The sequence below is a fragment of the Miniopterus schreibersii genome (genome assembly GCF_964146895.1).
Source record: "Miniopterus schreibersii genome assembly, chromosome: 12".
Classification (NCBI taxonomy): domain Eukaryota; kingdom Metazoa; phylum Chordata; class Mammalia; order Chiroptera; family Miniopteridae; genus Miniopterus; species Miniopterus schreibersii.
The window spans coordinates 3,339,108-3,364,512 of record NC_138112.1 but is presented as its reverse complement, the minus strand read 5'-3'; the positions used below and the strand labels follow the sequence as shown (position 1 = coordinate 3,364,512).

General features: G+C 50.1%; 2 protein-coding genes across 2 annotated transcripts; one reads left to right on the top strand and one right to left on the bottom strand.

The window, feature by feature from the left end:
• The first annotated feature begins 6,167 nt into the window (after positions 1-6,167).
• CD3E (CD3 epsilon subunit of T-cell receptor complex) lies at positions 6,168-15,211 on the top strand. Its single transcript, XM_081154240.1, has 7 exons — positions 6,168-6,309; positions 7,893-7,913; positions 11,573-11,596; positions 12,029-12,250; positions 13,087-13,254; positions 13,768-13,814; positions 14,613-15,211. Exons 1-7 carry the CDS (start codon positions 6,261-6,263, stop codon positions 14,667-14,669), a joined length of 588 nt encoding a protein of 195 aa, XP_081010366.1. The 5' UTR covers positions 6,168-6,260; the 3' UTR covers positions 14,670-15,211.
• Positions 15,212-18,603: 3,392 nt separating this feature from the next.
• CD3D (CD3 delta subunit of T-cell receptor complex) lies at positions 18,604-23,961 on the bottom strand. The gene is made up of 5 exons (XM_081154236.1): positions 23,847-23,961; positions 21,895-22,110; positions 21,332-21,463; positions 21,005-21,048; positions 18,604-20,817 (listed from the first exon to the last, which is right to left on the bottom strand). Exons 1-5 carry the CDS (start codon positions 23,899-23,901, stop codon positions 20,752-20,754), a joined length of 513 nt encoding a protein of 170 aa, XP_081010362.1. The 5' UTR covers positions 23,902-23,961; the 3' UTR covers positions 18,604-20,751.
• Positions 23,962-25,405: the final 1,444 nt, after the last annotated feature.

The window sequence follows — 25,405 nt, the reverse complement described above, 5'->3', positions numbered from 1 at the left end:
AGCCAAATGTAATGTCTTCACCAAAGCATTCACACACAGCAACAATATGCTTTCCTGAGGTTGTCTGGGACTGTCTGCCGCGGTCCAGCCGCAGCAGGAGTCAGGGGTCCCGAAGGTGGGCAAGGCGTCGGCGCTGGGAGACAGCAGACTACACGACTCGGAGGTGGCGTAGTCTTTCCACTTTATTGAGAATCAACATAGTCTTTTATACTATCTTTTTTGGCTACGATTACATTTTTTCGGTTAGCAAGCAAGAAATATTATTCACAGGTTAAACAATACAAGTTTCGATTTCATCAGAATGGAACAATTTTGACTTATTTTTTAGAATAGAGGAGAAAGGAAAAACCAGTGACCTATAGAGTGATAGATGTGGCTTTGTTTGCAGCAGTAATATATTAGTTTGTGAGACAGAAATTGTATATACTATTTGCCTGCGGTTACTACTTCTTATGGTTGTATTTTAACTATGGACCTATTCTTAAGCTATTATATTCTTCTTGCCGTTTTCTCCTAAGAAAAGAGTGCCTTTTGCCATAGCTATTGATTAACTGCTAAGAATGCTTTTCTTTCGTTCCTTTGGGAGCGAGCACCGGTGTGGCTGCCGCCTTGCCGAGCGTTTCATGGAGGGCAGGTTCTCACACTGACCATGCCTTCGGTTTACATTAACTGCTCTGATACCGTTCCCATTGGAAGCACCTGTGTAAGGCAGAGGCGGGTCTGGTGGCCTTTCCATACTCTTAGCCCCTTCAGGGGAGGCCACAATCTGCCACTTATTCTACGTGCTACCCAGGCTGGTCCTTGTGCAGTAGGCGAGGGGCGATGGCCTTTTTCCTGTCCTCGACTAATCCTGCATTCGTAGGCAGAGGCACTTGAATATAGGCGGCTGTGTGAGCTCAGCTTCCTCTGGTTCCTCCGTAAATTCCTTACTGGGGGCACCATGGGGAGTTTTCCTGGCTTCTTCTAATAACAATTTGTTAAAGCATCCGGCACATGTGATAGTGACTGGACTTGGGGAAATCGGGATTTCTTCAGAAGTGAGAACACTGTTTACCATTCCCAGGTTAGTTATTGATTTATGGCCCAAAATCCCCCTCCAAGGAGGAGAAGGGATATTCCCATTAAGCCAGTTACTCCCACCCACATGCCACGTCCTCTCCCCAGAAGACGCCTTCCTTGAAGCTTCCTCTCCACGTCCGGATTTTGTCAGACGACATGGTTGGGAGAGGACGCAGCATATGTCCACTCTGTCAGAGTACAGTCTGAAGGGTCCTGAAGAATCTGGACATTCTTCAACGACATCATGCTAATCAAATCAAATAAACAAGAAATGGCAAGCACTTGGAGATCTTGGGGAATGGGAGATAAACTGTGAAGATTCGGGGGCCTGCCACATAAGTGAACTTTTTAGGAGTCCAGGATCTCGGACCAGCCAGACCATCTCTTCCAAAGCAGAGGCCATGTTGTTGGACCTTTCACTGCCCCCACCATTAAGAAAGAAACAAAATACCTCACGTGCCTCTTATGTTTTGAAGAAGCATGTTCCACACCTGGCCTATTTACCATGTGACGTGGAACTCTGCCAGCTCTGTGTGGAGCCCACTCAGCAAACAGCTCTGCAGCAAGCCCAGGCTGCTGCGCAAGGAGCTCTGCAATGTGGGCCATGAGATGTGTCTATGGTGGGGAAAATGTCTGTTGCAGTTTATGGCAAGTTCTAGTAGGACCATAACGTTGGCACCCAGGGTTCTGACGTTCCATCTGCAGCGGAGAATTACATACCATTCGAAAAGCAGTTCCTGGCATCTGCTAGCGTAGGTAGACTGATGGAGTTGAATGGCTGTCTATGGAACATCCATGGACCATTAACCAGAACTGCCCACTATAAGGCAGGTACTGCCAGGTCCAAGTCAAAAAGCTGGGTGGGTGCAGCACCACCTTCCATAAGACGGAAGGAATACAATCTGGGTCAGGCATGAGCTGTACCTGAGGAAACGAGCTGCAGGAATGCCTGGCCCATATTCCTCTGTCATCCACCACGGCTGCACCGGCACTTCACCCTCAGCTCAACCCACGGCTTCTTGGCGGGCCATCCCCAAGGGCCAGCTTACAGCAGAGACGTCAGCTCAGCCTGTGGACGCAAGCCAAAATGGACTGCTGCAGCCCTGCAGGCTCATGCAGAAATGGCCTTAAAAGACAGGAGCGAGGGGAACTCCTCCCAAGGGGCTGAGCTTCTGGCATTGTACCTCGTCACCCGCGTTATGTGGAAAGAGAAGTGGCCTGGGTAAGAATAGAGATTCACAGGCAGTGGTAAATGGCTTAATTTATTGGTCAGGGGCCTAGAATGAGTAAGATTAGAAGATTGGGGGCAAGGAAATATGGAGAAGAGTCATGTGTATGGACCTGTGGGAGTCATTATAAAGTGTGAAGATCTTTGTGTCATGTGTTAACACCCACCAGAGAACATCCATCATGGAAGAGGAGCTACAACACAAGGGGAAGACAATGACTTGGCCAGCTAATGTCAATTAGCTTCTGTCCTCAGTCATCCCAATACCAGGACAATGGGTTATGAATGGAGTACCTATGGTGGCATTAGTGGGTCCAACAGTATGGGCTTCCACTCACAAGGCCGATCCAGCTACTGAAGCTGCCAAAACAGAGTCCAATGCTAAGCATCCGATTTGGGACCATCCCTGGAGGAAACTAACCAGTCACTTCTTGGCGAAGTTGATTAAATTGGACCCCTTCCAAAAGAGGCTCAATTCATTTGATAGAAATGGATACATATTGTGGGTATGAGTTTGATTTCCTTGCCTGCAATGCCTCATCTAGCCCTACTATCCAAAAGTTCACATATTGTCTAATACACCAGCATTGAATCTTGTATCGCATCACAACAGACCATGAGACCGATTTTATAACAAAAGTATATATAGCCCGGCTGGGCGTGGCTCAGCGGTTGAGTGTCGACCTGGGATCCAGACGATCGGGGTTCGATTCCCGGTCAGGGCACATGCCCGGGTTGCAGGCTCGATCAATGACTCTCTCATCATTGATGTTTCTCTCTCTCTCTCCCTCTCCTTTCCTCTCTCTGAAATCAATAAAGATACATTAAAAAAAATAATAAGTATATAGACATATAACCATGGAATCCACTCACTGGTCCTATCACAGACTACCTCACCTGAAGCTGCCCGCTGACCAGGAATGGAAGAGCCAGCCTTTCGAAGGTGCAGATAAGGTATCAACTTAGACATGACACCCTGCAGGTGGGGGCCCTATTTTTCCCCCATTGATCCCCTCCACCCTGCACCTGCCCCACCCCCAGGCCTTCCCCACACTATTGTCTGTGTCCATGGGTTATGCATATGTGCACATAAGTTCTTTGATTAATCTCCCCCCACCCACTCCCCCACCCCCGCCTTCCCTCTGAGATCCATCAGTCTGTTCCCTGCTTCTATGTCTCTGTATCTATTTTGTTCCTCAGTCTGTTTTGTTTATTAGATTCCACATATGAGTGAGATCATGTAAAACTGAATCAGGAAGAATCAGAAAATCTGAATACACCAATAACAACTGATGAAATCAAAGCAGCAATAAAAAAACTCCCAGCAAACAAAAGCCCTGGTCCAGACAGCTTCACAGGGGAGCTTTACCAAGCATTCTACATCTTACTACAGCAGTCCCTTTAACATTTCCTGCAATGCTGGTTTGGTGGTGATAAACTCCTTTACCCTTTTTTTGTCTGGAAGCTCTTTATTTCACCCTCTATTCTGAATGTTAGCCTTGCTGGATAGAGTAGTCTTGGTTTCAGATCCTTGCTTTTCATTACCTTGAGTACTCCATGTGGCATACATCTTAAATCAATGACTATAATATGGCACTGTGTCTCAGAGGTAGAATATGTACATCCAGGAACTAAGAGTTGGAAGTAAAAGTGCCCATGCTTACCATTACTCCCATTAAACCACCTAGGAAATTTGTGTTTCCTGTCCCATTAACTCTAGACTCTAGAGGTCTCTAGTTCCTAGAGGCCATGGTTTCCAGAGGTAGAATGTTTCTTCCCTGGTACACAGCAAGAGTCTTGTTTTTAAAAAAGAAAATTCACCCTCCCAGCAGAACGAATCTCTTATTATGAGGAGGAGTCGGGTTTCTGGGAGCAGAAAGGATACATGCAGAACACAAGAGTTTACAGCCTGAAAGGACCATGCAACAGGGGCTCAGCCTCCTCAAGCTGTCTTCCCTGAGACTGGAAGTGCGCCAGGACAGACAGAAGGGAAGGAGATGATGACTATTAGATGGGGCCACCAGAAAAGCTGCTGTGATTCGTCCCACTCACTCTCCTTTTCTAAGCTTCTCAGGAAAAGAGATCATCCAGAGTCCAGAAAAGGCTGTCTGCTTAAGGACGGGATGAAGTCATATAGCAAGCGGACCTGAGCAGTGCAAGGGGTGAACTGTGTGTGCCGTGTGGTGCCACCCAGGTCTCCTTTGAGGACTGCTCACTAGCCCAGCTGCTGGGATTGTCCGGGAGGGTCACAGCTGGGCCCCTTCACAAGACTTGTTCCCAGCAAAGCAGCTGCCCCGCCCAAGTTGCCACCTCCTCTCTGGGAACAGCTCATCTCTGATGCCACCGTTGGCTCAGTGAGCCACCTGCGGGCAAATCCCCCCTCAAACCCAGAGAACCGGGAGGGTGGAGGACCCACTTTTAGACGTGAGAAACGAACCAGAGGAAACGGTGCAAACGTTCAAGGTGATTTCCTCTGGGGAGAGAAGCAGGGCTGAGGCGAGGGGGGCTGGGACTGTTGTTGAACACCCTTTGGTGCTCTGTGCTGTTCCTAATAGGTGCTGTGTTACTTCCATAACTGTTCATTTAAAAATTTAGAGAACTTGATACGGTCACTTGCCTGCTTTTAAACCCTTCAATGACTTCCCATGGCCCTTAGATTAACCCTTAAGAAGTCGTAGCCGTCTCGTGCACGCCCCCATGGCCCCGCTGGGTTTCCTGCCCCCCCCCCCCCCCCCCCCCCCCCCCCCCCGCCTGCCTCTCACCGGCTACCTGCCTCCTGGGCTTCGGCTTCCTGCCCCGGCCTCTCCTCCGGCCCAGGCTCCAAACAGGCGGCTGCCTCCGGCTGGAGCACCCCTCGCCCCCAGCTCGCTCCTCGGCACCTCTTCCAGCGCCCAGGTCCCGGAGGCCTGCTCGGCGGGAAGCGCGGGCGGGCGGCCCCGCAGCCCCCTCCTCGGCCCCGCACGCCAGGCGCGGGAGGGCGCCCGCCTTCCCCGCCCAGGGCCCGGGCGGCGGCAGCGGGCGGGCGCTCCGCGCTCCGACGGGAAGGTTGTCAAAGGCGTCTCCTGAGGTTCCCGCTCTGCCACAGGTTGGACACCTAGTGTGAGCCTCCGCTGGCTCACGCGTAAGATGGGATGAGACACCTACCTCGCGGGGTGGTTTTGGGAGCTAAGTGAGCTGCGTACCTGGCAAAGCCGTAGCGTGGGCCTGGCCTAGGGGAGCGTTTGGTTCCTGCTCACATCGGGAACGGCGGCGCCGGCCTACACGCCTTTCCAGCGCTGAATGCTGCGCTTTCAAAATATTTTTATAAATATTATAGGCCAAAAAAATGGCATCTCATGGTTTTAAACCAACACGGTTTTGGTTTTTTGTTGTTGTCGGGTTTTCTTTTGGGGGGTGTTAATGCTCACGGGGCGTAGAAAGAAACATCGATGTTGGGAGGAACCCCAGCTGGGCGCGGGGTGGAACCTGCAACCCAGGCGCGCGCCTTTGCCCGCAGTCGAACCCGTGACCTTGGGGCGCGGGCCCGGGAAGCCCAGCACAGGCCCGCGGCTCGCGCGGGCGGGACGGCCCCCCGCTGCTCCGGGCGCCCGGGGAGCTCCCCTCCCCCTCCGCGGGCGGGGCTGTCCGAGGACGGACCGTGCGGAGGGCGCCGTGCGAGGCCCCGCGGCCGCCCGCGTGTGCCCCCCGCCCTGCCAGGCCCCGCTCGCGCCCCCCGCGCAGGTGGCCGCCCCGCCGCACGACCCCAGCGGCGCGGCGCCCGCACGCTTCCTGCGCCCAGAGGCGCCTCCGCCGCAGGTGCCCGCCTCCGCCGACGGGCGCCTCCCTCCCACGAGGCCCCTCACCCCGCCTTGGGAGCAGGGGCCCCAGGGCCCTCCCCTTCCGCGGGGCTCTGAGAAGGCCTTTGGTTTCCTTCCAGCAGCGTAAGCCCGCTGGCCCTCGCCGCCCCGGGGAAAGGCGGCGCCGGCGGAGGAAGATGCCGTCGGGGGCGCTCTGGACGGTGCTGGGGCTCTGCCTCCTGCCAGGTGAGCGGGGCGGCGGCGGGGCGGCGGGAGGCGGCACGGTTTGTGCCCCGGGGCCGCGGCGTCGGGGCGGCTGCGCGGGGAGCGGGGCGCGGGGGCCACGGGCGGGCTGGGGGGGCGCGGGGCTGACGGCGGGGGTGGGGGCCGCAGATGCTGCGGGCGGGGTGGTCGTGCGCGGGAGGTGGCTCAGCCTTGGGGGCGCGCTGTCCCGGAGCCCCGGCCCTCGGGACCGAATTGCAAAGGGACGCGAAGAGCCCGCGCTGCTCCCCGTCGTGCGGGGCCGGCGGCTGCACCCCAGCTCTGTGCAGGGGAACCAGGCTTTGCGGGTGAAACAAACGCGTCGTGATTTTCAGCTCCTCAGTTATTCTAGAGCTTTCGATTATTGTCGCCCTCTCCGAAGCAGGTGGGCTGAGTGTTAAAGAACGAAGCGCATCTCCAGTGTCTCATGGAAGTTAAACAAAACGTTTTTAAAGGTTGCCGTTTATTGAGTTCTAGACGGTGTGTAAAAAAAATTGACACGTTAACGAATTTAATCCTTACCTCCGTCTTGGAAGATAAACACACACACACACACCCCGTTTTATAGATGAAGAAACTAGTGCGCAAAGAAGTTAAGGAACTGGTTCAAAACCACCCAGTGGGGTAGAGCGGCCCCGGGGACCGGGGCGCCCCGAGTGACGGCGGGTCCCGGCCCAAAGGCCGCCCCGGCGGCCGCCGTCGGACACCTGCAGCCGCCCCCGCGGCCCGCGGCCTGCACCTGGCCCCGCACCTGGCGCTTCCCGAGCTCCAACGCGCGCAGATCGCCCGGGACCCTGTTAACTGCAGGCTCTGCTGCGGGAGGCGGGTCGGGGCTGCGATTCTGCGTTTCTGATAAGCGCTCGGGCGTGTGAGTCGCACCTGGTCCAAGGAACACATTGCGAGTGTCAGGGGCAGGGTGTGACCCCTGCAGGAAGCAGGCAGGCATTTTTCTTAGCGGCCTGTAGCATAAACTAGGCTTGGGAGAGAGAGAAGGAGGAGGGAGGAGGGGAGAGATAAAGTGAGAAAGGGAGAGAAACTGAGTGTGAAAGCCCCAGGCCCTCCTGAAGGTTTGGCACCAGGAGAATGACAAGGGGCCCGTCTGCTGAGTGAGGGGACCTGAGAACCCAGTGGAGAAGTGAGCAGGCTTTTCTGTGGCAGGCTGCAGTTGATGAGTAATCTGAGTTTCACATATTTTCATCTCTCAAGTGCAAAACAAATGGAAAAACTGAAACATCAGACAAGCAGAAGCCAGAGATGGAACAAGAATGTTAATGCCTGTACCTAACCAAGAGCTGTTTTCTTCTGCAGTCAGACAGTTTTCAAAATGAAGGCGGGGCTGCGAAGTTCTCTTGCTGTTTCTCGGTGGCCCAGGCAGCAGCCCCAGCCTTTTCTGACTTTTGTTTGTCAGACATTGTTTCATGTTCAGTACTAGATGCCTTCTTCTCTCTCATCCCAGACTGACCAGGCGTTTGGGGCACGGGGAGACCTTTAGATGTTCACTTTTTCTGCTTGGAATTTCAGGCACTCCACACTCACTAACTCTGTTTTTCTTATTACTTATTTTCTAGTTGGTGCGTGGGGGCAAGAAGGTAAGACACACTTCCTCTCCTCGTGGTGAAATCCGCCCAGCATTCTCTATCTTTCGGAGGGAGCTTTCTCTGGACCGCCCACAGAGCTTCCCCAGAGAACATAAAGGGGGTTCTGCCATCCTGTACTTCGCTGTTTCTTCATAAGTCTGGAGATAGTTCTGGCCGTAGCCAAGAAGAGGGAAACTGCAGAGACCATAGGAAGTAGTGAGTCTTAACCATTCACAAGGAAAAAATTGAGACTATCCAGTTACATTGACAGTGCCAAGCATTTGCATTTGCTTGCATTCCTGTTGGGGTGAGATTCCATGCGGGCACGGACCCTGAACGTGTGTTCCTGTGCTGCTCATGAGTGCGCCCTGCCACACCGACTTTCTCAGTCATAGCAGCAGAGTCAAAAAGGTGCCCCAATATTGGAAGCCTTTCTATTTCATCAGCTCCTCCAAACTGAGTGAAACAATTTTGTGGGGTTTTTTATTATTATTATTTTTTAACAATTTTGTGTTTAAAGGCAGTCACAGTGCCAATCTACACCCCCATTGTACTGCCTAATTTATAAGTGTCCTTGGGATCCTTTTTTTTTTGCCATGCAGCATGCTTTAAAGTTACATTATTGACAAATGCGATATGACAAAATCGCTGATGTTTCAGGATAGCTCATCTTTTATGCAAGCTATTGCCATTTAGAGTTGATTTTTGTTTAACATATGATTTATGTTCAATATAGATCTGATTCAGTGCTCATTTCAGCATCACATGTACTAAATGTTTTTCCCAGCTCTATTGAGATATAATTGACATATAATATGGTATAAGTTTAAGGTATACAATGTAATGATTTGGTGTATATATATTGTGAAATGATTACTCAGAATTCATTTTTGTAAATAACCATCAGTTGTTTAATATAAGACGTCCTGCCCAAAACAGTTTTCATATACAGCCATGGGGGATTTGAAGATCCACTGTTATTTAAAGGTTGAGGAAACAGGATCTAATTAGAAGCAGGATCTAATCTTAGTAGCTGATAGAAGGATTGCTAATGGTTTCTTATTATTTCCTTTTCAGAGAATAAAGATCCTGGTAAGATTTTTGCTCTTTACAACCTCTTTTCAAATGTGGAACCAAATGGTCATAGAGGACAATCGCCACACTAAACACTGAGAAACAGAACTATTAGAGGAAAAGTACAATCGTCTTTCAGTAGACTTGTTTGTTTGTTGCTGTCCTGTTTACTTGTAGCTAAGCAGGATATGTATCCCTGAGCATACATCCTGGGAAGAAGATGCATGTGGGTGAGGGTGAGAGCCACCACAAGTTTTTGTATAAATCATGGGTTCATTGAAGGCAGAGACGGTGTCTTATTTACTTGGCCCAGTGCACGGCACAGAATAGGTGCTCAATGAATATTTCTTTAATGAATAAGTGATTAAACACATAAATGAATCATTCATTCCCTCCCTTCAAGAAGCCAATGGTCTTGTGTGAGAAAAATAATTGGTAGGATAGTGTATCGCATGCTATGATATGGGCAGATATAGAGTAAAATAAAATATAAAAAGAGGAGTAGGCAACTCCACAGAGAGTAGTTGGGGAAAGCTCCCCAATGGAGGTTATCCTTGAGCCGAGTTTTTAAAACTGAGCTTGTATTTTAGGGCAAATGAGTATTTTAGGCGGAGGAGTTGGGCTCTGCGGAACGAGGCTGAGTCTGACTCTGAAGCTAGACGGCCACACCTGAGCCCTGGCTGGACTTCTCACTTGCTGAGTTTCTTTGAATAATTTCCTTACCTTCTCTGTTCCACAGCATCGTCATGTGTAAAATGGAAACAATAATGATACGGAGTTTGCAGGATTGTTATGAGGATTGAATGAGCAGTTCACATAGAATAGTGCCTGACACACGGAAGGCAGGCGGTGAATGTTAGCTGCTATTATATGGGAAATACGGGATTGGATAACAAGCATTAAAGTTTATTGAGCATGTATGTTCTAGGTATTACCCTAAATATTTTACGTGAGTTTCCTCCTCTAACGCCCCTATTCTACAGGAAACCAAGGTTAGGAAAGAAGCCACCCAGTCACAGAGACAGGTGTAAATGCGGCTCAGCGGTGCTGGGCCGATATCCTTAGCACCGTCTCCGGGAGCGCATGAGAGCTCTGTGAGCACGAAGCATAACCATCTGGGCCTTCGTGTGAGCGTGTTTAAGTCTAAGCTCTGCTTCTAAATTTGTGCCAATAAAAGTTGCGAACATTTTTCTTTTCATTTTCTTTTCCATCAAACACAGTAAGCAGAGTGAAATGTCTATTTACTTTAAAATTTTTATTTATGATTTTTAGTTTATTTAACATTTCTAAAAAATGTTAGTACTGGAAAATTTTTTCTGAGTCTAATAATATCAACTACCTATTGTCATTATACTCAACTCCCTATTATTAGCAAATGGATAAGCCTGGAAATGACTTGTTTGTATTCCATGTAATCTCAGCCAGAGAGCTGCCTCACAACTGGGTCAGTACTCAGTTCTGTTCTCCATTGTCACAGAGCCTTAAGAAGGAAAGGAAGGAAGGAACTAGCATTTTTCTTAAGTATCTGCTATGCTCCATCCATTTTCACCTTCATAATCTAATTCTCACAAATACCTTGTGAGGTAGATGTTTTATATCTCCATTTTCCAGATAAGAAACTGAGGCTTAGAGAAGTTAAAATGACTTGCCCTTGGTCACAGCCTAAGGCAGATCTGGAATTCGAACACAGGACTCCTGACTCAATCCAGTGATCTGTGCCCAGGAGCATCCTGTAGCAAAACGCCCTCAACAGAGAGAGGGCTGCCTTTCTGCACCATCACCTGCTCTCCTCTCTTTCAGCTGCCACATCCAGGGTAAAACAAAGCCTAGGACTGCGCAGTGTCCCGGCCCCAGGTCTTCCAGGAAATGAGGATGCACCCAGCCCCACATCCCTGGGGCAAAACTGCCCACTGTGGGCAATGTGGCTGGATCCCCGACTCTATGATGGATTTCAGTCGTCCGCACCAGCAGTCCCAGCCTCTAACAGAAATAATTGAGAGTTGATTATACTCAGGGATATTTAAAATAAAGCCACTTTTTAGTAGAAGAATCATTCCCTTAAAATGTGTACAGTGCTTCACATAATTTAAGGGCAATCACAGAAAAGTGGTACGGAAAAAGAAGAAAGATGTTGGATCTCTATTAGGAGGGATTCTGTTAGTTATAAAAAAGAACTTCTGACTAATGAAAAGTAGGTAAGCCCCAAGAATCAGTGATTCAAAAATGTGAAGGGCTTTATCTCTGAGAAGACCTTTTCATATCAATCTGGAATATGGTCCTTGCTAATGCAAGACAGTAAGCTTGAAGACTTCTAGAACTTTCCATCTTTAGGATTTGAAGACTTTCTAAGCTTCAGTGGATCTAGATCAAGAAGCACAGGCTAGTATATTCTGAGTGTGTCATCTCTGAGTTGTACCTGTAAGCTTACCTCAGGGCTAGCTATATAGCTCACCTTTAAGGCTTGGGGCTCCCTAAAGGATGGGCCCTCTTTGAGAATCCCTGGGGAGAGTGTCCAGTCTCACGTGAAAAAGTTTACCTACAATTTAAACTTAAACCAAGGTTTTTTTCTTACCACTCTTTCCTCTTTTCATTTTCAGATGAATTTCCACAAACTGTAAAGAGTAAGTTGACCTTTCATTGAGGTATGCCCTGGCTGGGGATGCAGGTCAGTGTGTCCAGAAGAAAAGGAATTGATTGAGGGAGATACTCCCGAGAGCTGAGGCCCTCCCAACATTCTACTTCCAACTCCTGTTTTAGAAACATTGCAAATAGGGACTTTTTTAGGTCTTTCTTCACTTCCATTCTCCCCTCCCCAAGTCCCCACACCCATGCCTAAACGCTAAAGTCACTTTCAAAAGATTGTCTAGTCCCCCCTTTTGTGTCACCCCTCTGTCACACCCTCCAGCCAGCAGAGTTCCCTTTTGACAAGAAATCTAAGACCTAATGACAGGTGGCTTTCTACATCTGGTTGGTTCTTTTGTTACTAATTTGCATTTCCTGAAATCTTACCGATTTCTTCTTCCAATTTCCCTTCTCTTCTCTCCATTCCCTAGCATTTCAAGTCTCCATCTCTGGAATCAGGGTGGAGCTGACATGCCCTGAGGATCCTGAGTCTGAACCAATAAGCTGGGAAAAAAATGGTGTGAAATTACAGGATCAACAGGAACACCACCTATTGATCGACCCTTTTTCCGAAGTGAAAGACAATGGTTATTACTCCTGCTACAGAAGCAACTCTAAACTCCATCACTATGATCTCTACTTAAAAGCAAGAGGTAATGCAGGTCTCCAGCGCATGCACTACAAGGCTCTTTAGGAAGGACCATCTCAAAAGGGTTTCTCAGTTATTTCCCCTAACCCAACTCACAGTCCCCTGGCATCTCTATGCCTCTCCTACTCTCAGTACTGGGACTGTCTGGGGCCACACAGAATCAATGTTTTCTGAAATATCGATTAAACACCGATGTGGGACTGTCTAGGTAAGCTCAGTTAGCACTTGAGCTAAAACAACAACTTCTCAGGCGACAGGACTGGGTCATTTGCAGTAGAGTACTTCCAGAATTATGGACACCAAGATGAATTCATCTGATGCTTTATCCAGAGATGAGCTCTTCAAAGGGATTTGCAAAAGAGACTCAAAGACTCTATAATAGAATGTCATAAGCTAAGGCATAGTGTTAAATCCTAATGGTAGCTAGCAGTTATTGAGTGCTGATTAAGTTTCAAGCACTACACCAGAGACTTGCCTAGGATTTTTTTTTTCTTTTTTCATGTAATCCTCTCAACAATCAATTGATTTAAGTGCTATTTTGTTCCTATTTTATAGATGAGGGAACAGAGGCTTTGGGAGTTGAAAACACATTTCACAATTCTCACAGCTAGTGAGCTGGGACTTGAACCCCAACTGTCTGATGCCAGAGTTTCTGCCCATAACAGCCACACTTTGCTTGTTGTTATAAACATAATGAAAGGGAGGGCTCTACTCCGGTTCTGGGCAGCATGTGAGGATTGGAGGGAGAATCGCCTTCATGTGTTCCTCCCGCATCTCCAGTGTCCTTGTGTGTCCTTGTTCAGTGATTTCCCCTCTTCTCCTCACACCCCGCCCCCGCAGTGTGTGAGAGCTGCATGGAGGTGGATCTGATGGCAGTGGCTGCGATCATCATAGTCGACATCTGCGTCACTCTGGGCCTGCTACTGCTGGTGTATTACTGGAGCAAGAATAGAAAAGCCAAGGCCAAGCCTGTGACCAGAGGAGCAGGTGCTGGCGGCAGGCCCGGTGGTAAGAACATGGAGTTGGGTGGGAGGCGATTCCCACCAGAGGGGATGCCCAGCCTGGCAGGATGGGTGGCAAGTCCACAGCCGGGTCAAGACAGCTTCTATAGAACATTCTCTGTGTTGCCAAGACCTCTACAAAGGGTTTCACATCTCAGATCACTTCTCTTTCCTGCCTTAGAAAAGCGCAGGAAAGTTCCCGAGCGGGATGGGCTTCCTCGAGGCCTGTCAGTGCTCTGGAGTAACCAGATTCCACCCCAGCCTGTGGGGAGACACTTTGGGACACTGGTTTCCTTTCTCCTCCAGGAGAAAGGAAACCCTGAGAGGACCTTGAGCTGAGGAAAGTGACAAAATGATAAGAATGGGGAGGGGGGCATTAGTGATGGGATAAAAGAAAGAAAAAAGAGGCAGCGGACATGGAAAGGGGAGGGTGAAGGAGGAACGAACGGCCCCCCTCCTGGCTCTGCTCTCACTGCCGTAGCCTGGCGCGAAAACAAATCCTCTCCCCTCCCCCTTGCAGGACAAAGCAAGGAGAGGCCACCGCCTGTTCCCAATCCAGACTATGAGGTAAGGAGGGATGGAGGGGGGGGCAGGCTCCTTCTACGGGACAGGGGACAGGCGGGACTGTGCAGCTGCTGCCAGACACCTTAAAGCCCCTCACTCAGGCTCCAGACAATGCCCCGCATGCCCACCTCTGCCACCTGCACCGCAGGGCACGGCTGTGTCAAAGGCTGCCGGCTCCACCGCCACGGAGCAGCTGGGACTCAGCGTGGGGAAAACACACGTGTAATTCTAACATGATAAACTCAGGATTGATGTCCCACCAGCACGCACCAGTCCAGTCATCCAGTTGCTGAATTATTAAAATACTTCCCTGATAAATAGCTGAAGCTTCCCCTACCCCCAACACAGACGCCAGGCAGCCCAGCCCCCGCCCACTGAACTGCCCCTTGATTTCACAGCTGGAGTTCATGTCTGGCCTAGCAGAAGTGATTGGTTACTGTGTGTACACTACCAATTGTCAAATCTTTTTACTATCACACTTGAACGAACTCAACAAATATTTATTCTGCACCCGCCAGGCATATGGCATTCACTTTCCCATGAGCGGCTTTATTTAATTCTGACAAAAGCCCTGAGAAGTGGGTCTTTAGATTCCCATTTTTGAGATGGGAAAGCTGAGACCCACAGAAGGAGGCAACCAGAGCAAGTCTATTACCTGTCAATGCCACGTTAGAGTGCCAGCCTGTGTCCTGGCTCCTGGGGGAAGGTTCTTTCGGTCACACTGAAGCTGGGTCTTCGGAGGCCCGTTTTTCTCAGGAACTACTCCTCCCATCCTGCTGACCACCCTCTCTTCACCCCCAGCCCATCAGGAAAGGCCAGCGGGACCTGTATTCTGGACTGAATCAGCGGGGCGTCTGACGGCTCCTGAGGACACGCCTGCCGCGGGCCAGGCCTGGCTCCCGCCGCAGGCGCCCGCTGCCCGCTGCGCTGCCCGGGAGAGCTGCTGCTCTGCCCCCGCGGACCTCACCCCGCAGCCCCGCCCCCTCCCGCTCCTCCTGCTGGAACCCAGCCCTAGGGCTCTGCTGCCTCGCTGTTCTTTGAGTTGTCACACCGGCCTGCACTCTCGTCGGGATATTTATTTCTGCTGCTCACCAGACTCCCAGTTCCCTTCCTCCCTGGTGGCTGTTGCTTCTCCCCTGGGTCCTTTTCGCGTGTGAGTTGCCCGCAGCCCTGACCGGTCCATCTGCCTTTCTATTCTCCCAGCTCTCCCTCGGAGACCCTCTGTGAGAACCACTGGTTCGTGCTGGCAGAGGTCCCAGCCCAGCACAGACCCTGGCCCAGAGCCACCCCGTTTCCTCTCCCCGGCCTCCAGTAGCCTGGGTGGCCAATTCCATCTCCATGAATGTGCTAAGCTCCTGTCAGCTGGGAGAGAAAAGAAATAAAGCGTACTTGGCTAAGAGAATTGCTGTCCCCCTTTCCTGGGAGGCACTTAGAGGCTGCCTTGTGTCCTGAAACAACTCGGGAGCTTCCCACCTTTGACTGAATTCCCAGCTGTGGTCCTGTACCACCTGTTTTCACATCGGGTGGCGCATTATCAGAAGAGGGCATTAAGGATTGAGAGAGAGAGAGAGAGATCAGACTAGAGATAGAGATGATAGAGAGAGAGAGAACTTAGTCATTTGACTAACTTGGACAAAAACATCAAGGGTGGCAGAGAGTGACTGATGGGTCCCTGACAGAGTAGTCAGTTGGGAAAATGGGTGAGACAGAAGCTGAGGCCTTAAAAGGCAGATGAAGGCAGCAGAGGAGGGTGGAGGTGCAGGGGCTGGGGGCTGGGACACAGATTTCCACAAGCTGCACCACCACTTACTGGCTGGGTGGCCTTGGGCACATCCCTTCAGTGCTTAGTGCCTCTCTCTCCTCACCTGAGAATCAAATGCTGGAAAGTTAAATCAGTTAATCCAGGTAAAGCGGTTACCAGGGCCTGCGGCCTAGTACGACCTTAAAAAAAGGTAACACTATAATGCTGTGTGTGGTGAGAGACTCTGTCTGTCTCGATCATGACTGCATCCCTAGTGCCCAGACGGCCTGGCACTTCGTGGGATTCAGTGTTGAGAGAATGTGACGAGAGCACTATAGGCGGTTCGATGCCCGTGAACAATGTCAGGCATTGTGGGGATGGCGGTTTCGGATGCTGTGCACTGCTGTGATGGTCTCCTCTGAGGACTCGGTCCGTCCCAGCCGTGGCTCTCACAGCAGGTGAAGAAGCCTGGGGACACCTGTTTCACCATCACGTTGTGACGGAAAAAGTCGTTAACACAATCAGTTTGATGCCAAAACCTTATTTTTAATTATATATATGTTTATAAAAACTGGTCTTTATAAGATTAATTTTATTGTAAATGAACAGATAAATTTCTATTAGAATTTTGGTAAAAGTTTTCCTAAATGAAGAATCTCCATCACATGAAAGGAGAGGAAGAGCTGCAGAGCCAGGGCAGGGGCGGGGAAGGCGGTGCTGTCTGCAGGCTCCGCTCCCCCGGGTGGGAGGAGCCGCCTGTGGCCGCACCAGCTGCGGTTCAGAGGCCAGGATGTGGGCTGCGCAGCCTGAGCGGAGCGCGGGGCCGGCGAGAGAGGCCCGCGGGGGAGGCGCCCCCCTCGGCTCCCAGGGCGTGCGGTCAGCTTGCAGGGAGGGGAGGCCGAGCGCTGAGGATCCGTCTCAGTGCAGCCCAAGCGAGACGGCTCTCCTCTCTCTCTGCGCTCAGAAACCTCCCTGCTGGCCACAGGGCTATTTATGTGTGACCAGGACTGAAAAAGCCATTTGCGGTTAGCAGCCTTTCACATACTCGACACACTCGGCCTTGGGCTGGCCATGCTCACGGGGGCTCGGTGATGCTGACCTTCACCAGCTGTTGACCGGCAGGGGCCGGGTGGCAGCTCTGCCCCGGGGGGATTTGATGATGCCCAGTCAAGGGGAGATGTGGCTCAGCATGATAAAATCGATAACGATTCACTTTTAGTGCACGTTTGCTGTGCTCTAGAAATTGTTCTTAGCACTTTACGTGTGTTATCTCATTTAATCCTTATGACAATCCAGCAGGGAACAGGTTGCTGTCCTTGCTGTACAGATGAAGATGTGGGGGCTCAGAGGGACACCCTGAAGTTGTACAGTTAGTGAGGATCAGAGCCGGAATGGAAGCCGGGCTGCCCAGCCCGAGGGCCCTGACCCGTACCAGGGCCGGCCGCGGTCATGGAGAGGCTCCCAGACCCGGCCGAGAGCCGTGTGTAACTGCCTGGGGACTCCTCCCGTGAGTGCTTGCTAGTCACGGGCACACCAGCACTGTGCTGAGCGCTCCGGGCAGGCAAACAGTTCCAGTCTTCAAGGAACTTGCAGTCATATAATGTTGCCCACGCCTGTGGGAAGTTAGAAACAAGAGAAGAACAAATGTGATTAAGCACTGGTGAGGACCACAGACGGCGTGGCACGTGCTGCGAGGAGGAACTGAGAGCTGAGGTGATCGGAAAGCAACATGGATGCGGAGAGACGTGATCTGGGCCTTAAAGGGAAGGAAGGATAGAGTTTGAAGACAAAGGAGGGGGCATTCTACTCACTAAAGATGAAATAGATAACCCAAATTGCCCTTTAGCTATTAAATAAATTAAATTATAGTTAAAAAGCTTTCCACAAAGAAAACTCCAGACCAAGATGCTTCATTGGTGAAATCTACTAAGAATTTAAGAAAGAAATAATACCAATTCTACACATACTCTTCCAGAAAATTGAAGAGAGAATACTTCCAACTCATTCTATGGAGACCAAACTTATCTTGTGTAATGGTAAATTTTAAGTATCAAGCTGAGCCACGATACCCAGATATTTTGTCAAACACATCTGAATATTATTGTGAAAGTATTTTTTAGTTGAGATTAACATTTAAATCATTAGACTTTGATTAAAGCAGATTACTCTCCATAATGTGGGTGAGCCTCATCCAATCAGTTGAAAGCCCTAAGGAAAAACAGACCGAGGTCCTCTGAGGAAAAGCGAACTCCTCTGTCTCCAGACTGCCTTTGGGCCCAGCTGCAGCACCAGCTCTTCCCTGGGTCTCCAGCCTGCAGTACCACCTGCAGATTTTGGACTTGCCAGCCTTCACAATTGCATGAGCTAACTCTTTAAAATAAATCTCTCTCTTTCTTCTCTGTGTGTGTGTGTGTGTGTGTGTGTGTGTGTATATACATATATATGTGTGTGTGTGTGTGTGTGCGTGTGTGTGTGTGTGTGTGTGTGTCTTACTAGTTCTCTTTCTGTGGAGATCCCTGACTAATATACTCTTATACCAAAACCAGACAAAAACATTACAAGAAAAGAAAACTGCAAACCAATATTCCTTATGAATAAATGAAAATTTGCTTCACAAAATTTTAGCAAATTTAATCTAATAATATATGAAAAGAAATATCACTATGACCAAGTACAGTTTATCTCAGGAATGCAGGGTTGGTTTAACAGACCATGCCACCAATGTAATTACCATGTAATAAATTATGATGTCATTTCTATGGTTTTACTACAAAAGTAAAGCCATATAAATATCTCAGTGGATGCAGAAGCAGCACTTGACAATACAACTGTTTTGTGCTAAAAATTCTCAACAAATTAGAAAGAGAAGGGAATGTCCTCAACTTGTTAAAGGGCATCGAAGAAAAGCCTACAGCCAACATCATATTTAATGATGAAAGACAATGCTTTCCCTCTAAGATCACAAACAAGCCACTTCTATTCAACATTGTACTGGTTATAGCTAGTGCAATAAGCCAAGAGACTGAAGTAAAACACATCCACACTGGAAATGGAAAAGTTAAACTCTTTATTCACAAACAACATGATCATCTATGGAGAATATCTAGTGGGATCTACAAAAACAAAAAGCTACTAGAATTAGTAATTTAGTTTAAAAAGTATTCTGGGTACAAGATCAATATACAAAAAGTAACTGTGTTTCTATAAGCAACAATAAACAATTAGAAATTGAAATTTTTAAAATACCATATACAATAACATAAAAAAGTATATAATATGACAAAAGATATGTTCATGGATTGGAGGACCCAATATCATTAAGATGTCAATTCTCCCAAAGTTGATCTATAAATTCAATGCAATCATAATCAAAATCCCAGCAGACACTTTGTAGAAAAAATTTGAGAAGCCAATTCTTATGGGAGTGCAAAGGAACTAGAATAGCCAAACTACTTTCTTTAAAAGTTATATCCCAGGCCTTCCCCTTCTGGGATCTCAAGCAAAGGAGCAAAGGGAAACTGCTCAGGGTGTTGGAGGTGCGCGTTATCCTGATTGTGGAAACGTTTCACAAGTGTGTACAGATGCCAGACTTGCCAAATTTCACACTTTAAATATGTGTGGTTACTCCTGTCAGTTCACCTCAGTAAACCTGCTTTTTCAAGGCACACACACAAAGAGCCAAAAGGGACCCAAGGTTCCAGAAGTGCTCAGGTGGAGGGCACAGTTTCTCAATCTTGGTTTCCCACTAAAATCACCTTAAGTCCTAATGCCCCAGACCAGTCGAATTAGAATCTCCGGGGATGGAATCACCCAGACACCAGTACTTTTAAAGCTCCCGAGGAAATGCCAGAGTGCAGCCAATGTTGAGAACTGGTGAGAGAGATACGGGAGTCAACAGCACGTGAGGAATAAAGCAAGAGGAAGCGTGCAGGACACAGCGTTGGTGCAAGGCGAGCCATGGGAGGGTTGCCCAAGGTGAGAGTAGGACATGGGGCTAAGAGGACGACCGTAGTAGAAATCCAAAGGGCAGGGATAACTCATAACCATGAGTGCAGCATGTGTTGTAAATTAGAAAGTCGTTCTGTCCACCAAAATTAGGGTGTGCGTATATCTTGAAAAGATAGTGGGCAGAATCATCCAGATCCCTGGCTATGTGATTGTTAATTCTTTTCTTTTGGGGGGAACCCTGGTCTAGAAAATGCCCACTCTCATTAAACTGCCCTGAAGTTCATTAAATTACTCTTACTCAGAGAACAAAAGGAGGAGTTCCCGCCTGTGATAGACAGGAAGAGGCACAAAGGACACAAGAGGGCAAGGGGCCTCAGTTCCTCCTCTAAACCAGAGACTCTCTGAATTGGGGTGTTTCAGGATCACTAGGGACTACATGCCTGGAGTGGGGCCCAAGCGTCTATATTCTCAGTAAGTCCCATAGGCTCCCAAAGTTTCAGAGCCACCACTAGCCCACCAGCTGAGGAGGACATCTATTAAAACCATCCGAAATCCCCACCCAGCCTCAAGCTCCGGTTCTGCAGGTGAGTGGAGAGGAATGCTGGTTTTCGTCGGTGAAGGGTCTCTCATGCCTGTTTATTGCGCATGCAGAAGGTTCTGGGGAAAGGCAGATAAATGGTACTGCAGGGGCCTCGGCTGAGTGGCTTCACGGAGGTCACAAAGCCAAGGCCAGCCCCTTAGCACAAGACGGACTTTCTCACACACATATCTCTCGATAAGAACTGAGTCCCCGGGCCCTTGATGTGTCTGCCACCTGCACTCATGATGTCATGGAAACTTCTGTGTGGCTGGGTCCCTGAACACAGCAGCCACCCTCAGCTGTGGTGAGGAAGCCCAAACTCAGGAAGTGTTGTATCGGAGCTGACTGGAGGCCACAGGTAGCCAAGGGGGTGTGGTGGGGCAGACCCTGCACCCGGGGAGCCCACCGGGCCCGAAGGACCAGTGAGCCAGGATGCGGTGAGACACTGCCTATCGCACTGTCCGCGTGGGGCGGGCTCAGGGAAGCGATGAAGGAGCACAAGTGGGCAGGGAGGGCAAGGGCCCTGCCAAATCAGGACAACGCCCATGCCTTGCCCAGGAGCCTTGAGAAGTCCAGGCGCCTGCTGAGTGAAAGAAGACATCTTTATTGGCTGAGCAAGGAGAGACGGTACAGTGGATGACTGATGCTCCCATAAGCCGTCAGTCTCAGGTTCACTTGTTCCGAGGCCAGTTCTCACCCAGGTGACTGTACTGAGCATCACTCCGATCTCTAAGGGGCTGAGAGGAGAAGGGGCAGGGTCAGGAGGACCCCAGCAGGTCCCTGAGAGCTTATGCCTGGCCTTCCCGGACCCCAGCGCCAGTGAATTCCCCACCAGGACCCCCATACATGCACGTAACTCCTGGGGCCAGCTTCTCCATCCCCACTCACTCCTCCCGTTCTCATCTCTTTCTCATCAGGGCTCACCTGGTAGAGCTGGTCATTCCTCAATAGGGCTTGAGTGTCGGCAGCTAGAAGAACCGGGGAAAGAGAGTTATAAAGGGCATAGGGGGATGAGACAGTGAGATCGTGGACACTGCAGGGGACTGCAGCTGGTCACACCCTCAGAAGACTGCATGAGCAATGCGGCACACGAGTTCTTTCCATAACCAGTTGTAAAAATCCTTATGAGATTGCAAGAGTGATTTCCAGATGAGCTGCAACCCACTGCAGCCCTATTCCTTGCCAGGTGCACACTCACACCCACGCCCACAACACACACGCACACACACATGTTCTGTCCCTCCCACTTACCCTTTGAGAACCTTCCGGTCTCATGACCAGCAAAGCAGTAGGTTCCCAAAGCAAGGAGCAGAGTGGCGATGATATCGGTGATGACGATGCCAGCCAGGGTAGCAGAGTCCAGCTCCACACAGTTCTGGCACACTGAGGGAAGGGAGGCAAGAGGAGAGGTGGGTGCCTTTCGAGACCAGGAAACCACCTCTGCCTCCCAGAGCAGCCCCAGGATCTCTCAAGTCAAGACCTGAACTTAAGATCCTTGGAGAAAGACCTGCTGGTGGCCTTGCTATATCCACCTCGGCTTTTCATCCCCAAGAATCCCTGAGGAGAGCAAGAAGTGGCTTTGTAGGAAATTAAACAAGGTAAAGGTCAAAACACTCTCCCAACAATGCCCCTACTGCTGGAATCACAAGGCCCCTGCTGCTCTTTCTTCATTCTCCAACTCTGAGGGCCCAAAAACCTAACAGTGACCCCAGTTTGTTTAGAGAACAAATTGGTCCAACACAGCCCCCACCAGCTAGAAAGTTCTCACATCCGGAGGCCCTATCCAATCCACCCAAAGGTTTAGGAGGACATACTTCGGTAATATATTTGCAGGGTATGTGCAACGTCTTCTTTCTGTGTCCCATTGCACGTATACACTCCCCGTGGGTCCAGGATGCGTTTTCCCAAGTCCAGACTTTTATTGTCCGAAGCCAGGTTCCCCATCGTTCCCGCCAGCCATGTGATGTTGCCCTCACAATTCAAAAACACTCTGTCCTCAAGTTCATCCACGGTTGTCTTGGAGAGGCTCACTAAGGAAAAAAATACCAGGATTGGAGCCCCTGCTTTGGTCGGCCCCAGACCCTTTTTCTGCTGAGGTTCGTACTTAAAAAGGACCACTTTTCAAGATCCCGGACAGTTTATGGTTCCTAGCAAGAGAGAAGTCACGAGAAAAAGGCTTCGGGAGGCTGTCCATTAACTTCAGGGGCCAGGAAGGACAAAAGGATGCAATCCAAGCAGAGAGTAGGCCCCGATGGACAAAGACTAAAAGGAGAACCGTAGAAATAGGTTGACCTAAGAACCTTCCTGGAAGTGAGTCCAGACCACTGATTAGAAGTAGGAGGGGAGCAGACTGATGAATCTCAGAGGGAAGGGGGGGAGAGAGGTTTAACAAAGAACTTATATGCATGTATGCAAAGCCCATGGGCACAGACAAGGGTGCGGCGAAGGCCTTGGGAGGGGCAGGAGCTGCGTGGAGGGGTCAATGGGTGGGGGGCAGGGGGCATCTGTAATGCTTTCAACAATAAGGATAAATTAAAAAATAGAATAAAATTAAAAGAAGTAGGAGGGGAGCCTAGACTGCTAAGCATCCAAAGGGTAAGAAGGCAGAACACTCCTTGCTTGGAGATGTCCACATTTTTCCTCTAGGAAAACTTCTAGAGGAAGTTTTCCCGCCACCTACAACACTCCCACTTCAACTTCTTCCGCTCTTTTTTCACCCTTTTCATCACCCCAGCAACTACCAAGGGAATGGGTCTGTCACAGTGAGAGAAGCTGATCTGAATCACCAGCCCGGGGGGCCAGAAGGGAGCCCAGGGCAAATCCCGTGTGAAGATTGCTAGTTGTTCTGCCCTTGCTTACGCGAGGAAGGACAGAAAGATTCATCAAACCTATTCTTGGGGCTCCACGCAGGTCAAGGCCTGCAGGGAGTTTAAGCACCTTTCTAGAGCCACTGAATTGCTTTGACTGGGAGCATGTCCACAGAGGCACTGGGATCTGTATCTCCAACCCCAGGGAACGTGGGATCCACATCCTCCCTGCGCTTCATACTCAGTTACCAGCTCGGTACAGAGCACCTTCTAGAAAACCCCAGTGCCCCTGAAGCAGGTCGGGAATAGACGGTGTCTACTCAGGAAGACACAAGTGCATCGGATACCTCACATCCCACACTCGTGTCCTCTTCGGGGTCCTTCTCCAGTGAAAATGCTGGGTATCCCAAAGCAGCTGACTCCTCGGGTAGCCATTGACCCCAGTTTGCCCCGGTCGGAAGGGTTCATGGGACACAGGATTATACTTTTTTAAAGCAGGCAAACAAAGATGAGTTGGTCGTTCTCCTACCCCAAGTCTGCCCTCCCTCCTGCCCAACCTGATGTTAGCGCTTCTCCGAAAACACTCCCCGGAGTGCTGGGGCATGGCTCCAGGAGGCGGCATGAGGATGGCTAGTCACCGCCCCGGGCCCCAGGGGCTCTCCACCCTGGGGGAACAGTGCTCCCGTCATCAGCCCGAGGCTCAGGCACACACATACCAACATCTCCTACAGATCTCTGGCCTGAGGGCTTCAGAGAGACACTCAAGGCCAAGATGCACCCTTAACTGGAGGCGGTCAAAGCCAAGAGCCCGTTTCCCACACCCAGCACTACATCCCAAAGCTGCCCTCCTTGGTGAATTTAAAGCTAGCACGAGGACTTTCAAGTGGACCTCACTCCGGGTGGCAATGTCCCTCTCAGGCCTCTTCTCCAAGATGCTCCGCCACCTGGAGAAGCCTTACCTTGGGAGAGAAAGGCAGCCAGCATCAGGCCAGCCAGAAACCTGCTGTGTTCCATCTCCCAGAGGACTCATGCAGCCATAGACCCAGGTCACAGACTCCCAGCCAGGGTGAGAGGCCCCCCCCTGACTCACACACCGGAAAAGGCAGAGGGTGGGGCGCACCAGGAGCCTCCTCTCTCTGCTCGCTGCTGCTGTTGGTGGCGGAGGTAGTCGGGCGGCTTGGGGGGGGCAGGAAGGAAGCAGGTACAAACGGCTCTCTGTGAGCGGGAAGCCCAGGGGTGGAGTGACAGGGACAGCAGAGGCCATGGAAAAGGCCCCCTGGATGGCTGGGAAGTTCAAGATTTGGGACGGCCCTTTCCTGAGTCACTGATGAAAACCAAAGCTTCAGAGTTCCTGTGAACGACTGCATTTCTTCACCACCTAAAGACCGCCACCCCGCCCCGTCCCAAACCAGCTGGGCTCCCCCCCTCCTGCTCTTTCTTGGGACCCCAGCCAACATCCTCTTTGAGCACTTGGGACAACAAACTAAGTAGTTCTTTCCAGTGGGGGGTTGCACTTTGGAGCCCCCCGCCCCCACCAGAGATCTGAGTCCTGGGCCGATACTGTCTACCCGCTGGGCCCGGGCCCGTCGTGGAATTACTCAGAGTCCGATTCCCTCAGCATCACGATAAGGTTTGGTTTCGTTACCTACTTGTATTTTATTTTTTAATCACAATTGACACAATTCAGTGTTATATTAGTGTCAGGTGTACAGAATAGCGGTTAGACATTTATGTGCCTTACAAAGTGATTCCTACCCCCGTAAGTCTCGCACCCACCTGGCACCCTACACAGTTATAACAACATGACTGACGATATTCCCTGGGCGGCACTTTCCATCCCCGCGACTGTTCTGGAGCAACCAACCAGTACTTCTCAGTCCCTGCTCCTTTTTGTCCAGCCTCCCAACCGCCCTCCCATCCGGCAACCATCAGTTTGTTCCTGTATCTGAGTCTGTTTCTGTTTCCTTGTTTATTCTACTTTTTTATTATTATTGATTTTAGAGAGGGAGGAAGAGAGAGAGAGGAACAGGAAGGAACATCCATGTGAGAGAGATCCATCAATCAGTTGCCTGCCATAGGCACCCCGACCAGGGCTCGAACCCACAACCTAGGCATGTGCCCTGACCAGGGTCAAAGCGGAAACCTTCCAGTGCAGGGGCCAACGCTCCAACCAACTGGGCCACACTGGCCAGGGCTCTTTACTCTGCTTTTCAGATTCCACAGATAAGTAAAACCATCGGGCGCGTGTCCTCCACCTGACATTTCACCCAGCACAGTGCTCTCTGGGTCCATCCATGCTGTTGCAAATAGTAAGATTTTATTCTTTTTTATGGAACATAGTTGTTGCCATTTTATTAATTGTTTTCTGATTGTTTTGGCAGCTCTTCTCTGTCCCTTTCTTACTCTCTCGCGCTCTTCTCTTGTACTTGGATGGCTTTCTGAAGGGCTGTGTTTTGATTCCTTTCTCTTTATGTTTATCTCCTGGAGATTTTTGGTTTGGGGTTACCATGTGCTTCAT

Excerpts from the sequence above, each read along its gene's own strand:
- CD3E (XM_081154240.1), top strand. The coding sequence starts at position 6,261 with ATGCCGTCGGGGGCGCTCTGGACGGTGCTGGGGCTCTGCCTCCTGCCA. Across the intron at positions 7,914-11,572 it reads TGGTGCGTGGGGGCAAGAAG|ATGAATTTCCACAAACTGTA; the intron begins GTAAGACACACT and ends TTTCATTTTCAG. Across the intron at positions 13,815-14,612 it reads TTCCCAATCCAGACTATGAG|CCCATCAGGAAAGGCCAGCG; the intron begins GTAAGGAGGGAT and ends CTTCACCCCCAG.
- CD3D (XM_081154236.1), bottom strand. The coding sequence starts at position 23,901 with ATGGAACACAGCAGGTTTCTGGCTGGCCTGATGCTGGCTGCCTTTCTC. Across the intron at positions 22,111-23,846 it reads GGCTGCCTTTCTCTCCCAAG|TGAGCCTCTCCAAGACAACC; the intron begins GTAAGGCTTCTC and ends TTTTTTCCTTAG. Across the intron at positions 20,818-21,004 it reads GGAATGACCAGCTCTACCAG|CCCCTTAGAGATCGGAGTGA; the intron begins GTGAGCCCTGAT and ends TTCTCCTCTCAG.